Here is a 15,536-nt window from a genome sequence, read left to right as displayed (position 1 = left end):
TGCTAGAAGGCCTCAGGAATGTTGCTGGGAAAACACAAACGTGTGTAATGAGTTGTTCAGTAGACCTAAAGAGACTGTACTCGATCCGCAAGGTTCTTGGCTTGGAGGAAACACTTGACCTCAATGCTCAAAATGCTAAACTAACTAATTCCAGCTGTCTTAACACAACCGAAGGTACATCGTCCTCCATTAATACATATGTATATGCATAGGCAGGGTTGGGAGGGTACTTTAAAAATGTAATCCTTTACAGTTGCTAGTTACCTGTAAAAAAAAAAGTAATCAGTGACTTGCTTTCCATTATTCTGGATTACTGCAACATCGAAGGCAATGCAAATAAATACAAGGGAAAACAGAACAACAGAACAATGGGACCTTAGAAAAGAAGAAACCAATATATTTAGGATAAAAAATGTGTCCTGTTAAATTTAGGCTAGACCTATGGAATAGAAGAGCTCAGAAACATGTTTGAGTTTAATACATGAAGCGAAAAGTGTTTGTTATAATTAGATATTTGAAAAAAGAAGAATGAAAGTAGCCTAAATGAAAACCCAAGAGAAAATTCAGGCGGCAGGTTTACTTTTAACACTGTATATTGATCTTCATTGATACATTGAAATCCTGCAAGTCAACGCCATTTAAAAAAACCTAACAGTAATCAGATCACGTCTTTTCTTAAAGTGACTGTAAGGGAATGCAGTTACTTTTTTTGTATCCTGATTACTTCATCCCGTTACATATAATCCGTTACTCTCCAAGCCTTTGTATAGATAACATCATATCTGAGATGTGCACTACATCAATGTCAATACCGATATTGGATGGAATCAGTCTCATCTCTTCTTGCTAACATAACACTGTAGACATCATGTGCAGGTGTGATCTTCTTCTATATACCCTGATGACTGTACTTCACATGAAATGGGGCCTTCAAGTAAAGAAGAAAAGGTACTGCCTGTACTGATGTTGATCTCGTGTATAAATCTCTTTCTAAGATCAAAAGAGCACCTACAAGCTGCATTCACATGGTACGCGCTAAAATGGCCCGCCTACGTGGACGAGCTACCCTTGGCATAGCAAACCTCTCAAAATTGTTGCCGAGCGCTGCACTCAAAGCTTCAATTAATTTAAACTTTGACTTAGTTAGCGCTGACCTTTTGACACGCCACCAATTAGATGACAGCTGCATGCAGTGGTGCAAGCTAGCAGGGGACGTAACCACCTTCGCATCGTATCTGCGCTCACCTTCGCAGGGAGCACACAGAAAATCACGTATCATACGAATGCAGCTCAAGGACGAAAAAAAAAAGATTACCAGAATAAAATGTGTAGCTGATAAAACTATTACAAACGTGGTTGTGCAATCATCTTGTAGCTCAGTTCATCCTCCTGCTGCAGATACACAGTGCTGTGAATCAGAAACGGAGGCATTACTTGTAGTGTCTCTGCTAGACAGAAGTAATGCGGGGAAACACAACATTATGAGAAACTACCTTATTTCTTCCTTTCTCTCCGTGCCCTTTCTTTATTTCACTGTAGTGGCACAGCAGCAGGAGGCTGCAGCTCAGTGTACCTGCTGACCCCTCAACCTTCTTATCCTGTTGACTATTTGTTTCAAAGTCCTTCATGCCCATTGATTTTCAGCTGCAATGGAGCAAAACTAAATTGGACGCTTTTTTAAGAAGGCAGAGACTTTTCACTGAATTGCCAACGCAATGGCTACTCTGAGTAATAAATAAATGAATGAATAAAGGGAACAAGTGAGGAGGACAAGGTAGGAGTGGAGTTATAGCCTGTAAAACAAGATGGAAGCAACATTAGTTCTGTGATTTATGGGGACCCGAATTTGTGTGTGACTTTGGGTGAATAACTTGAGCACTGCGCACGCACCCCTGCCTGCAGTTGCTTTGGCACAGCTTGTTGTTGCCCACAGTTATTGGGCTCATGTTGCTTTTCCTGCAATGACTGCTTAGTTCCATTTTTTTAATGGCTTTGAAACTGCAATTCTACAAAGTTTTACAACTTTGCACTGGTGATTTTGTTTCATCTTAGCTGACTGGCTCAAAGCAACAGATATTTTGACAAAAGTTGCTTTCAGACGTGCTTATTGCTGCCTTCTTTCATCAGCCCTGTCTTTTTCCTCTATTTTCTGTCTTTTAGCTTTCTAATCAGTATATCTAACTGGCTCTCACAACAGGTGGGCTGTTTGATCTTGTTTAAGGCCTAAATCTTTTTCTAGTGTTCAAAACATCACGTGCTACCCTGAGCCACAATCTATTTGTTTACTCCAGTGTTTGATATAGGCAGGCAGTAAAAAGAAGACTGAATGTAATTTGGATTTAGTAGTTCTTCCTGTTAATAAATATAATCAATTAATACTGTCGCCACAGGAATCTTCATTCTGATTAGCTGGGATCATCAGTACAAAAAGACACCTCCAATATAGAACCAGATGCTCTTTACCAGTTTGAAAACGATTAGACTGATTAGATGTGTTATCATGTAACTAGTTATTGTAACATATAACCTTTTTAACGTAACCCTCTCAACCCTGACTACTGATCAGTGATGTCGGTAACGCGTTACTCTAATCTGACCACTTGTTTCAGTAACGAGTAATCTAACGCGTTACTATTTCCAAACCAGTAATCAGATTAAAATTACTTATCCAAGTCACTGTGCGTTCCAATTTTGTCATTTTCCTTAGTAAAAAGATATATTCATGCTTTCTTCTTGTGTCTCGGGGAGTGACGTCTATGCGACAATTAAGTCACTAGTTCAGCACGAGGACAACTCACGTGTAATACCACGCAGCGACACAAACGTAAACAACAATGGAGGGAGGAGAGAGCTGCGCGTTTTCTAGCTGGAAATACAGTCACTATTCTGAGTTTTTTGAGTCAGCTAAAGATGACAGTATTAAGGTTCGTTGTACACTCTGTGCTGGAGACAAAGTGCTATGTAGCTTCAAAAGCACTACTTCAAATCTGAAGAAACATTTGGAGTCGCATCACGACACAGTCAAACTTACAGAGCAAGTCCCACCAGGTGGAGCGAAGCAGAGAGCTGCGGCTAAAGCAGGAGGTCCCCCACCACCCAAACAACAGAAGCTGGACTTCGGTGCAAAAGCAGAAAGAGGGGGAGAGTTGAAGAAGTTGGTCGGGCAGTAGGTTGGACTCATTTATGTTGACGCGGCGGGGGATGTTGTCGGCAGCTGCTGAAAGTAACTAATAAAGTAACTTGTAATCTAATTTAGTTACTTTTCAAATCAAGTAATCAGTAAAGTAACTAAGTTACTTTTTAAAGGAGTAATCAGATTACTTTTTCAAGGTAACTGTGGCAACACTGCTACTGATACATGCAATGAGAATCAATTTGTTACCTTTAATTACCTACATTTTAAAATCTGAATACCTCAATACATAGGTAACAGACTGTATAAATGTACATGTTTTTACACTGGAAATCAACCCGACCTGTATTTAGTGTGGATTGATCACCTCCTGTGTATTTGATCAGTGCACCCCTAGGAGCAAGATAAGACATTCCTAAATGTTCTTATATTATAAAACAGCATAACTGAAAACAACTGAGCAAAAACAAAGAGGGCAAGAAGTATGAAATTGATTTCAACTCAATTCTGCGAGCATGTGGTGTAGCACATGTTTGAGATGATAACATAATCAGAGCCGAATCAAATCACACTGTCTGAAAACTGCTTAAGTTAATTAGCAGCTCTCCTCCAAGCAGAGGCATCCAAATGTAATGCTATAGAAATCATCATGTCACTACAACAATTGACAGGACCCTCTGATTTATCACTTTTGATATTAAAACTTGATTAACACATCACATGTCCCCTGATGCGAACCACTCTTTTTCTCATTACATGGTGTACGGCGCGGTGACAAGGGTATCTTTGTCGAAAGCAATGTGGTGTGAGGAAAACTGTACAAATGCGGATTTAACTTCATAGCGTCCGAAATTGACAAACCTTCATCCATCTTCTAGCAGGGTCGAGGGGCCACAGCTGAATCTAATGTTTCCCAATAAGAAATCTTGTGATCTGATAAGATAGGGAAGTCCTGATTTGATCTTCCTTCATTTTTCATTTTTTTTTTTATGAAGCATCTAGTTTGTCTTATACTACAAATCAAAAACAAAAAGGCAGATGGAATAAATAAAGGTTTGTGTCCAAAAGGTGCCTTGAGTTTGACAAGTTGTCAATATATCGTTTTAGTATAGTATTTAGTAGTGTTATAGACAAGACCACATTAACTGAGACCAAGTCAGGACCAAGACCGGAGTGTACCAAGACCAAGAGTAGACCAAGACAAAGAGGGCAAGACCGAGTCGAGATCAAGCCCGGAACCAGACTAGTGTGAATCCAACACTACATTATACACTTAAATAAAATCTGGAAGATACCATCATCAATTTGATTTGAAAGATCCACCTACAAAGCATAGGATATAAATTCAACTTCATCATATTTATTCAAAAAGTGATTATTTTCTTGTAACTTGTAAGATCTCAATATAAAACATTGTAATATAATAAAGTATATAGATCTAAGCAACAATCAAAAAACAATCCAACCAGGAACCACCTTGGCAGAAAATATGATCTATTTATATGTATTATTGTAGTGAATATTATTAAGTTTTATATCCAATCACATCCCAAGCTGCAGCCATGATCTTAACCGGTCTTGAAATAAAACCTTGAGTCCAATTGGTCCGAGACAAAGTACAAATGAAGTTGATTTTGTCGAGTATTACAAAACTAATATATAGTATGCCCTTGGAAACAATAAGATGTTTTTTTTTTTGAGGAAATGCTGGTGGGATGCTCTGCCCAGTGCCTTTCTGCCAGAAAAAAGGTGCTATGTGGACACGGGACCTACATGACGATCCCTACATCTTCCCAGATCCTACTTTGGGAAACAGAACTACTCTCCCTCACACTATGTAAAAAAACTAGAAATGTTGGCTTATTATAGTTGACTAATTTAAGTAATGCACAACACGTGCAAGACCATCATTCACACTAAGACTTGACTCAAACCCACAACATATTGCTGTATCTGCTGCAGGAGCTCCTACACTATTAATTACACAAGCTCATTATCTGGCTCCCTCTCTCTGACCTTTACTGCGGCACAGCATTGTTCGGCTCTCTCGCTCCCTCGCTGAGATTTCTCCTTACGTCGCAGCAAATGAACATCACAGGACAGGTGTTGCTTGTGCCTGCGTGATGCACATTTATATCTGACCTACTCTATCAAAATCAGTCACGTGATGAGTGTAGTTCCAAGGAAGCACACACAACACACACACACCGCCTAATGCCTGTGCCGTTAGGTTGCTTCGTTGGTTGTTGCAGTGGTGGAAAGTAACTCAAGTATTGTACTGAGGTACTTCACTTGTGTATGCCCATTCCATGCTACTTCTTCTCTACTACATTTTTGCAACAAATATTTTACTTTTTACCCCGCTACATAATTTTGAAAACTTTACTGGTTTCCTCTTATTATTCAATTGTTTTAATTAAATCAGGTAAAAACGGGAAACCTGGCAGTGTAAACTATTTGAATGTTATCTCTTCCTTCACCAGATACACAATTTAAATGATAGACACACTAAAGCCTCACTAGTGTTAAATGAGTGACAGTATATTATTCAGAAAACAGCCACTTTGGATGATGATGCCCTTTAAATGTGGAACTTGAGTATACTTTTGCTGCATTTTTACCTTTAGTTTAGTCACATTTTGATTGCAGGACATGTACTTGTATTTCTACACTGTATAATAACTTTGACTTATGTGTAAGATCTGAGTACTTCTTTACGGTGTCCGACAATATTTCCATAAAGAGAAACACGCTGCAGTGTCAAAAAAAACACAAATTTGTCAAAACACATGCAAATAAAGACAGATCTTCACCAACGTCACAACACATGCAGGGTTTAATAAGAACTGCGTAAACTAAAAAACAAAGGCTGCAAAAAGCTCAAAACACAACAGAAAGACTGACTACAGTAGCTTACAGTAAATCTGCAATAATTTAGAAAGGCATCATGTGGTCACATTTTAAAAATCAGCCAATAAAAACGACATCTTAGGTAAGTTTCCAGTGAAATTGACCTTTAGCCAACTTTATAATCCCTGAACATCAACCTTTGCAGCCTTTCTTTATTCGTTGTGCTTTAAGTAAACGCTGCATGGTTTGTCAAATCGCTGATCTGAATGCGGTCCGTGAAGATGTTTCTATATTTGCATGTGTTTTTGCACATTTGTGTTTTTTAAACCGCAGTGCGTTTTTCCTGTCAGCCACCGTACTTTTTCCCCCTCTGGCTGCTTGTCATTAAACCTTTGCAAGACTCAAATCTGTATTTTTTGACTGAACATTGTGATAAGAGTTTAATATTTAAAAAACCAAGACCTGTTGGAAATCAACTGGAACCCTGCAATGACCCTAGCAGGAGTTTCTTTATAGAGCTGGTCGCATTTGCTCTTCTTAATGCACATCCATTCCTGTGCCGGCATCTTGGTGAATGAGCGTGCATGCAGCAGGGGAATCTAGCGTCAGTAGCAGCCCCGGCAAGGTTAATCCAGTGTGCAGAGTCCACTTGAGGCAGGAGGAGGCGGCTAACAGTATGCAGGCATACCCAGAACTGGTGAAAAATACAGACCTTCTCCTGCTTCCCCACAGTATTAAAGTTCAGCGAAATAGAGAAGAAAATGCAAAGAGGCAGGTAGAAGAGGTGAAGCGGCTAAATGCTTGCCAGGAGGCTGACTGCCAAGAGAAAGAAGAGCAGTGTGTGAGTTGTGTTTTCGCTCGCACACGTCTGCACAAATTGTCTTCAGTTGTTTTGCTCTTGGCATAAAGTCAAAGCGCTGTATCTTCAATTGTTCAGTCTATGAAAAATCCTAGACATTATGGTCTAAAAGCAGTGGCAAAAAGTAGAAAGTAAAAAGAAATCAATGTCGGGAGGGAGAAGGAATACAATGTTCCAGCAGCCAGCTAACAATGTCTTTGTCTTTGACAGTGATGCCCCCTAATTTGAAGCAACATCGATCACTCTGCAAAAGCTGTATAGAGATTTGGTGAAGACAGACAGTCACTTTGTCAAAGCTGCACCAGCTTCATTCAGCTAAACGATCAATTTCACTTTTCCCTTCTCAGACCCTCCCTTATACTCTTTCTTTTACTTTGTTTTTATGAGTATATTGAGGAAATACTCATCCAAAACAAATGGCATTTAAATGATGTCTTTGAGCCTTCTCTCTTTCTTTTTGCTTTGTTTTTAGGTCGAACAAGCCAAGGTCATGTCCGACAGATTTCAATAAATTGGCTCCTTGTGGATGTCGTTACTCAGATGGCAATAAATCTCAACATAACACGAGGGGTTAGCGAGAAAGCAGATATAATCAGAGTACATCCTGATACTGAGAAACGTCAAGGACTCGCTTTATTTCTTTGTGATACGACTGAAATGAAGTGATCCAGTGGTGGAAATTGCCAACATATCCCAGAGGAAGTGGAAGTAGCGCTTGTGAATCTGTTTTCAATTTAAAAAGTTTGACAGATCTAAGAGGCTTTTAAGCAAAAGAAAATTCAATTTAGTTATGTTTAATATACTGGGTGGAAATAGTAGCAGTAGATCAAAGAAGGATACAGGATGGCCTGCTGAGAAAAAGCCATGGAGAGACGTTCAAGCTGCATAAATCCTACTCACTGAGTGTGAGGGCTGTAAGGCTTTAGTTCCTTCCTCTACTGCAGAGATGAGTTAACTGTCCTAACACACCAGGTCATGCGGCTCCATGCACTTTACTTGCAAAATGTCATTGTAAAAGACACACAATTATTTCAGAGATGCAAAATTACCATAAGGATATGCAGAACAACTATGAAAAGATGCAGGACTATCACACAATTGCATTTGTAAAAATAAATAAAAAACGAAAATGACCTTAAAGATGTTAAAACCACCAATAAGTAATGAAACTCCCTATAAGGTGATGCCAAACTACAAAAAAGACACATACAACTTCCACAAATCCCAAAACTACTACAAAGCAATGCAGAACTACCACAGAAAACTTTAAAACTACCACAAAGAGATGCAAATCTAACACAAATAACTTTAAAACTACCAAAAAGATACAAAGCTATCACTAATAAATGCAAAACAAGTATAAAGAGGAGCAGAACATACACAAAGAGACACAAAACTACCAAAAAGAACTTCAAAAACAAAACAGTACACACAAACTACCTCTAAGAGTCACAGAACTACCACAACGTTAGCATAACTAACATACACGAAGAGACACCAAACGACCACAAAAATGTGCAGAACATACACAAAGGAACAAAAAATTACCATAAAGAAACACAAAACTACCACGAAAAAAAAGTTCCAACACTATCGCAGAGATGCAGAACAACTACCAAAGACACAAAACTGCCCAAAATAGATTCAGAACATTCGCTTCACCATGATCACTAAACAAAAAACTACCACATTACATCACATGTCATTCGTTAGATGCTTTTGTCCAAAGCGACTTACACAGACTCCACACTGTGGGCAATCCCCACAGGACCAATTTGGGGTGAAGTGTCTTGCCCAGGTACACAACAACATGCTGACTGCAGTGGGAATGGACCACTACCGCAGCTCTTAATTATTTCAGAGGGACTTAAAACTACCACAACAATTGTGTCTCTCAGTCTGGATGTGCTGCCCATCAGTGGGAGGTGGTGGACAGCATTTTCTCACAATCCGTCCTCTGCTGTCAATGTGCAAAGACACAGTCCTGTGCGTCACAGGGTTACAGAAGCAACAGTCCTCCAAATCAGCCTCCATCTTTTGCCACCGAGTCACATTTCTCCCAGTTGCTATACGCATAGTATCCACATGTTGGGTTGTTTAGAAGGGTGCATGGCTCTGCTTTATTTTGAGCAAGGCAGCCTCCATTGGCAGTTGTAAAGGGCAGTGGAGGTCTATGTCTTTGAAAAAGCTCTTAATATTTCATCACCCTTTTGGAAGTCATTCACAAAGTAAACATGTTTGTATCCCAGTGACATTTCGGAATTCATCTTTAAAAAAAGCTTAACATGACTACCATTGGCATTGCATCCCTTAACATGGTTTGCATTGCTAGAAACAAAGCGAAAAACATGACAGATTATTCAAACGGGCCACTTCTAAATAATTGAACTCAAACAAGCTAATGAACAAGGCCAACCAAAAACATTTCCTGTGTTTTGACATACCAACTCTACTCCTGTATGTTTTTACTTTCTTCAAGATTCTGCAATTACTTCAAGTGGTGCATCTCAAATGTTAGTCTGCCAAGTATTCTTTGAAATATGCACTTTGATTCCTCATAATAAACATGAGTGCAAATGTCCTGCCATTGTGTGAATGTCACAGAGTGGATACATTAGTCTTTTTCAAAAATCAGACATCTCAGGCCTTCAAAGCTTGTTTTGGATGCCTTGGAAAAAGCTTTTAAAGCAATTAGAGGGATTGATGACAAGAAAGCGCTGTTCATTAAATTACGTTAAATCAAGCATCAGGACAATGACACCCGGTGATAGGAGAGCACTTTTATGTTTAAAGCATCCTGCTAATGATTTTTGGCATCAAACAAATGTCCTTCCTAATCATGCATCTGAAGTTAGCTTTCGTGTTCACATGATGTAAAACTCATCTTTGACGATATCTGTGGGTCGTACGGCATGAGCAACAAATCAACCACGGTAAACCCCTGCCCTCTTACCTGAACCCCCCCCCCCCCCCTCGCAACCCCTCTGCCCCTTTGGCTACCGGTTTCAGCAGGATGTCTAAAAAGACTAGATGCTGTGCTGTTTTAGGCTGCAAAAATACGGCACCTCTAAGTTTATGCCATACTCCACCGTTACCATGGAGCTGCTCGGGTGGGGGGCAGAGAGCCAGAAATACTTCCGCAAAGGGGCGTGGCCAGCAGCCGCTCATTTGCATTTAAAGCTACTGACACAGAATCAGCCCTTGTGAAAAAAGGCTGAAACAGAGGGGTTTGTGGCATTCTGTAACTCATGATCTGCTTGGTATTTGAGCAAAAAACTTCAGAGACATGTTTTGTATATATCTGAGACCTATAATATATGGTTGAAATAAAGTATAATATGTGATCTTTAATGCACAGAAGATTAGATGTTTGAACAGATCCTATGGGACCCAATTCAAGATTATTCACAGATGTGAATTGTCATTTGATGTAAATGGGATCCTAATTGCTCTTTATTATGCTTGAAAGGTATCTCTCTAGGCATCAGTTCAAAGCGTGATGGACTCTAAAGCCATATACACTTGTTCTTGGATCAGGCTCAAATTATGATCACAGGAACATTCTTTGAATTGCTTTGTATGCTGCAGGCTTCACGATACTGCAGAAATGGAAGGAAGAAGATCCCCCGTATCTCATTATGGTTTAGAAAACTGATGTCCATCTTGCCATTGGAGAGATTATTACACATGTTCAGAAGAACTCTTGATGTTATGGACTGATCCCTACAAGTAGCAAATGGAAAAGGAATATATATGTATATGTTAATGCATCACTACTATATACAGTATATATATATATATATATATACAGTGGGGCAAAAAAGTATTTAGTCAGCCACCAATTGTGCAAGTTCTCCCATTTAAAAAGATGAGAGAGGCCTGTAATTTTCATCATAGGTATACCTCAACTATGAGAGACAAAATGAGAAAAAAAATCCAGGAAATCACATTGTAGGATTTTTAATGAATTAATTGGTAAATTCCTCGGTAAAATAAGTATTTGGTCACCTACAAACAAGCAAGATTTCTGGCTCTCACAGACCTGTAACTTCTTCTTTAAGAGGCTCCTCTGTCCTCCACTCGTTACCTGTATTAATGGCACCTTTTTGAACTCGTTATCAGTATAAAAGACACCTGTCCACAACCTCAAACAGTCATACTCCAAACTCCACTATGGCCAAGACCAAAGAGCTGTCAAAGGAGACCAGAGACAAAATTGTAGACCTGCACCAGGCTGGGAAAACTGAATCTGCAATAGGTAAGCAGCTTGGTGTGAAGAAATCAACTGTGGGAGCAATTATTAGAAAATGGAAGACATACAAGACCACTGCTAATCTCCCTCGATCTGGGGCTCCACGCAAGATCTCACCCCGTGGGGTCAAAATGATCACAAGAACGGGGAGCAAAAATCCCAGAACCACACGGGGGGACCTAGTGAATGACCTGCAGAGAGCTGGGACCAAAGTAACAGAGGCTACCATCAGTAACACACTACGCCGCCAGGGACTTAAATCCTGCAGTTCCAGACGTGTCCCCCTGCTTAAGCCAGTACATGTCCAGGCCCGTCTGAAGTTTGCTAGAGGGCATTTGGATGATCCAGAAGAGGATTGGGAGAATGTCATATGGTCAGATGAAACCAAAATAGAACTTTTTGGTAAAAACTCAACTTGTCGTGTTTGGAGGAGAAAGAATGCAGAGTTGCATCCAAAGAACACCATACCTACTGTGAAGCATGGGGGTGGAAACATCATGCTTTGGGGCTGTTTTTCTGCAAAGGGACCAGGACGACTGATCCGTGTAAAGGAAAGAATGAATGGGGCCATGTATCGTGAGATTTTGAGTGAAAACCTCCTTCCATCAGCAAGGGCACTGAAGATGAAGCGTGGCTGGGTCTTTCAGCATGACAATGATCCCAAACACACCGCCAGGGCAACGAAGGAGTGGCTTCGTAAGAAGCATTTCAAGGTCCTGGAGTGGCCTAGCCAGTCTCCAGATCTCAACCCCATAGAAAATCTTTGGAGGGAGTTGAAAGTCCGTGTTGCCCAGCGACAGCCCCAAAACATCACTGCTTTAGAGGAGATCTGCATGGAGGAATGGGCCAAAATACCAGCAACAGTGTGTGAAAACCTTGTGAAGACTTACAGAAAACGTTTGACCTCTGTCATTGCCAACAAAGGGTATATAACAAAGTATTGAGACGAACTTTTGTTATTGACCAAATACTTATTTTCCACAATAATTGGAAAATTAATTCATTAAAAATCCTACAATGTGATTTCCTGGATTTTCTTTTCTCATTCTGTCTCTCATAGTTGAGGTATACCTATGATAAAAATTACAGGCCTCTCTCATCTTTTTAAATGGGAGAACTTGCACAATTGGTGGCTGACTAAATACTTTTTTGCCCCACTGTATATAGTAGTGATGCATTAATGTTCTATCACAGTTTGCAAATGGAGAGCCCATTTAAAATATTGTGTATTATGCTGCCAGATTTTTAATAATTTAATCAGTGGTTGAATGTAACGAGTGCATTTACTCAATAAGTAAGATATGTAGGCACTTGCACTTTACTTGAATATTTTCACTTTCTGCTTTTACTCCACTGCATTTTATAGGCAAATGTTTTACTTTTTACTGCAATACATTAATTTTAATAAACAATATAAATCAACTAATACATTAGTATTTATATTATAGGTTCAGCTACCCAGTTGTTTAAAGTAATCCAAATAAACTCCACCTTCACCGAGTGCAACAGTGATATATCAATCATTATAATACAATAATCAATAATACATGGTGCTCAAATGGCCCATTCTGCAAAATTACTTATATATTATAAAGTATTTTTAAATGAAAATACTGTTGTATTTGACTTACTGTAAGTACAATTTTGAATGAAAGACTTTTTCGTAATTAAGTTAAATTAACGTTCCCCCTGTATTGATACTTTTACTTCTTCTGCCTATATCTCAATGTTATTCATTTTTTGTTTATATATGTTTTATTTAAACTTAAAATCTGAATATATAAAAAAAAATACAAAAATGTAGTGGAGTATAAGTAAAGAAACATGAAAATACTATAGTACCTTTAAATTGTACTCAGGAGCCCTTTTTTCATTGCACATTTCCTAATGGTGATTTTTTTTCTGCGCCAAATGCATTTATCTGCAACCCAGAGATCCTAATTAACAATGATCTTCCCTTGCCTCAGGCACAGCCACTCAACTATATGGGAACAAGCATTCAGCAGCCATTAAATAGCACTCTGCACTTATCTTCATACAGCAGCCTAAATGCACTGACAGTCCTGTGTGACACGTTTCCAGAGTTCCTAAGGACATTTGTACAAATTACTAAGCGTCTGTGAGCTCAGCACACCATATGCTTCCCGAAATGCCCCTGAAGCCATGAAATGTGCAGCTTTGGAAGAGGGCTGGAAGTGGTTTTAAACAGTCAGTCATGCAGCCCCTGTCGGAGATAATGTCCAGTACTACACAAGAGCTCATCACCTGGACATAAACCAAGGCATCACCAGGGACCGCGATGAGCGACCATGCGTGTGATCTGAGACACCGCTCTACTGGGATACCTCGTAGGCTTTTCTGCAAACACAACAGCCAATGAGACAATATGCAGCTCCTGCAAAGAAAACCTTCAACATCTGCAGGATAACTACAACCAAAATTAAGAAAAAAAAGCTTAACAGGGAGAGCATTTTCCAAAGTATGCAGAGGACTGTAAAACAAATCAATCCACCACAATGGGTTCGATTTGTTCGAATTTGGCGCATAAAGCAACTCATTTCCTTCCAGTTCCATTCATAACGGCTACGCCGATTTCATGCTTGAAAGCTTGACATAACCAAAATGACAAAGAGTTACGTTGAAAGATAGACTAATTCAAAAAGTGTTATCTTTAATTTCGACCCCAGAAATGAAATATGTTTTGCTTGAATAAACGAGGTGCTCTCGCAGCGTTTCACATAAACGGATTACCGTCACTCTGTTATAACGATTTACAGTACAAATACAACCAAAACGGTCGTTGTTATGCATTTCTACTTACCAAACAGGGAGTTTGCGAAGCCGTACCACATGCATCCTCCTTCCCCTATGAGCCACCTTCCCTGTGTGCTGGCGGCGAAGCTGAACGGTGTCCCCAGCACGCACACCAGCAGGTCGCTGATGGAAATGTTAATCAGGAGCAGGTTGATGGGAGACCGCAGCAGCTTGTAGCGGCAGAAGAGAATGAGCACCAGCAGATTGTTCAGCAATCCGAAAGTGCCGATGAAGCCCAGGCACACAGCCACCACCAGGTTCCCTGTCGGACTCAGGGTGGACCGGTACGAGCCTCCCCCCGGGTGCCCTTCCCCGACCGCGGCACACACCGCGCTGTTTGCCCCCGCGCAGCCGCTCAGGCTCACGTTGGACACGATCATCACGGTCCGGTGTCCCGGCGGTGGCACACTGGGTGGCCACACTGCACCGAACGGCAGCTAATGTGTCGTTGGCATTTCTTTTTTCTTTTTCTGTTTGTGGAAAAAATATTTTTTAAGACACGCCGTCGCGAGCAACACTTGTTGCTTTAAGACATGGCAAGTATGAAAATCCAAACTGAAATATGGGAGAATTTTAAAAAAGTGTATTTGCTGGAGGTGTCAAACTTTGTGCAGATCAGGGGTGAGGGGTTGTTCGGAAAAAAACACCTTTTGGTCACCCACCGTGACCAACTGGCAAACTCACTCTGTTCCAGAGACGCTCCTGTCTCCGCTCTCTATCGGATTTAAATCACTGCTGGCCGCTCTCCAGTAGCTAAAGGGGGGCGGGGTGGGGAAGAGAGCAGCAGGGAAATCTAGCAGGAGACCAACCAGACGATCATCATGTGGCTCACAGACAGATCTGTGCTGCCGGCAACCCGTCTCTCTCTCTCTCTCTCTCTCTCTCTCTCTCTCTCTCTCTCTCTCTCTCTCTCTCTCTCTCTCTCTCTCTCTCTCTCTCTCTCTCTCTCTCTCACGAGGGAGAAAGTCCACCTTAAAACTTTCAGGAGCTGTTTTCTCTCTCCCAGTGCTGATAACACGTCCAATGAGCGCGTAATGATTCGCAGCGCTGTCCATGGTGCTGAACGCCTGCTGCACCGATGAACAGTTTACTCTAGTCTACATTTTAATTCCAGTTCTGAGATTAATCAAGTTGATTTAAAAAGTATAAAGCCCTTTGTTTATTCAAAATGATACGTTATCATTAGTATTTCTTTCGTTTTTTTTGACCAATGTATTTATTGGTCAGTTTTATATTATTATTTATTGTAATATTGACTTGATCATTTTTTATAGTCCTTCTCTATATCACTTTTTCCCCTCACTCTCTCCTATACCCATAAACAGATAAACGAAACCCCATAGCCACTCACACACGTACACAGACACAAACACACAACACACCACAATTTGTGTGTATATTGTGTACGTGAACCTGTGTATGTCTTCACTGTTTTATGTATTTTAATCACCTCATTACTAAAGAAATAATTATTAAAAGAACGTTAATGTTACTATGCACGTAAACGTAGCTTGCGACAATTTACTTTACAAACGGGATGTCATAAATGAATAAAGGGTTACAGGTGGGTTAATGTTTTTCACAGGACGACAAGTAGGAGACATGTTTGAGTCATAGCCTCCACACCT

The 15,536-nt window shown here is 40.2% G+C and overlaps 1 protein-coding gene across 1 annotated transcript in view; it reads right to left on the bottom strand.

The window, feature by feature from the left end:
* The window catches only part of LOC134866223 (opsin-3-like), a 60,137-nt gene extending 45,849 nt beyond the window's left edge, over positions 1 to 14,288 (bottom strand). Inside the window, exon 1 of the mRNA XM_063886262.1 lies at positions 13,916 to 14,288. Coding sequence (XP_063742332.1) covers positions 13,916 to 14,288 — 373 coding nt within the window. The remainder of the gene's footprint in view (positions 1 to 13,915) is intronic.
* Between the last annotated feature and the right edge of the window lie 1,248 nt (positions 14,289 to 15,536).

Source organism: Eleginops maclovinus, chromosome 6 (genome assembly GCF_036324505.1).
Source record: "Eleginops maclovinus isolate JMC-PN-2008 ecotype Puerto Natales chromosome 6, JC_Emac_rtc_rv5, whole genome shotgun sequence".
NCBI classification, from domain to species: domain Eukaryota; kingdom Metazoa; phylum Chordata; class Actinopteri; order Perciformes; family Eleginopidae; genus Eleginops; species Eleginops maclovinus.
The sequence above is the reverse complement of the archived record's forward strand: the minus strand, read 5'-3'. Positions and strand labels throughout refer to the sequence as shown.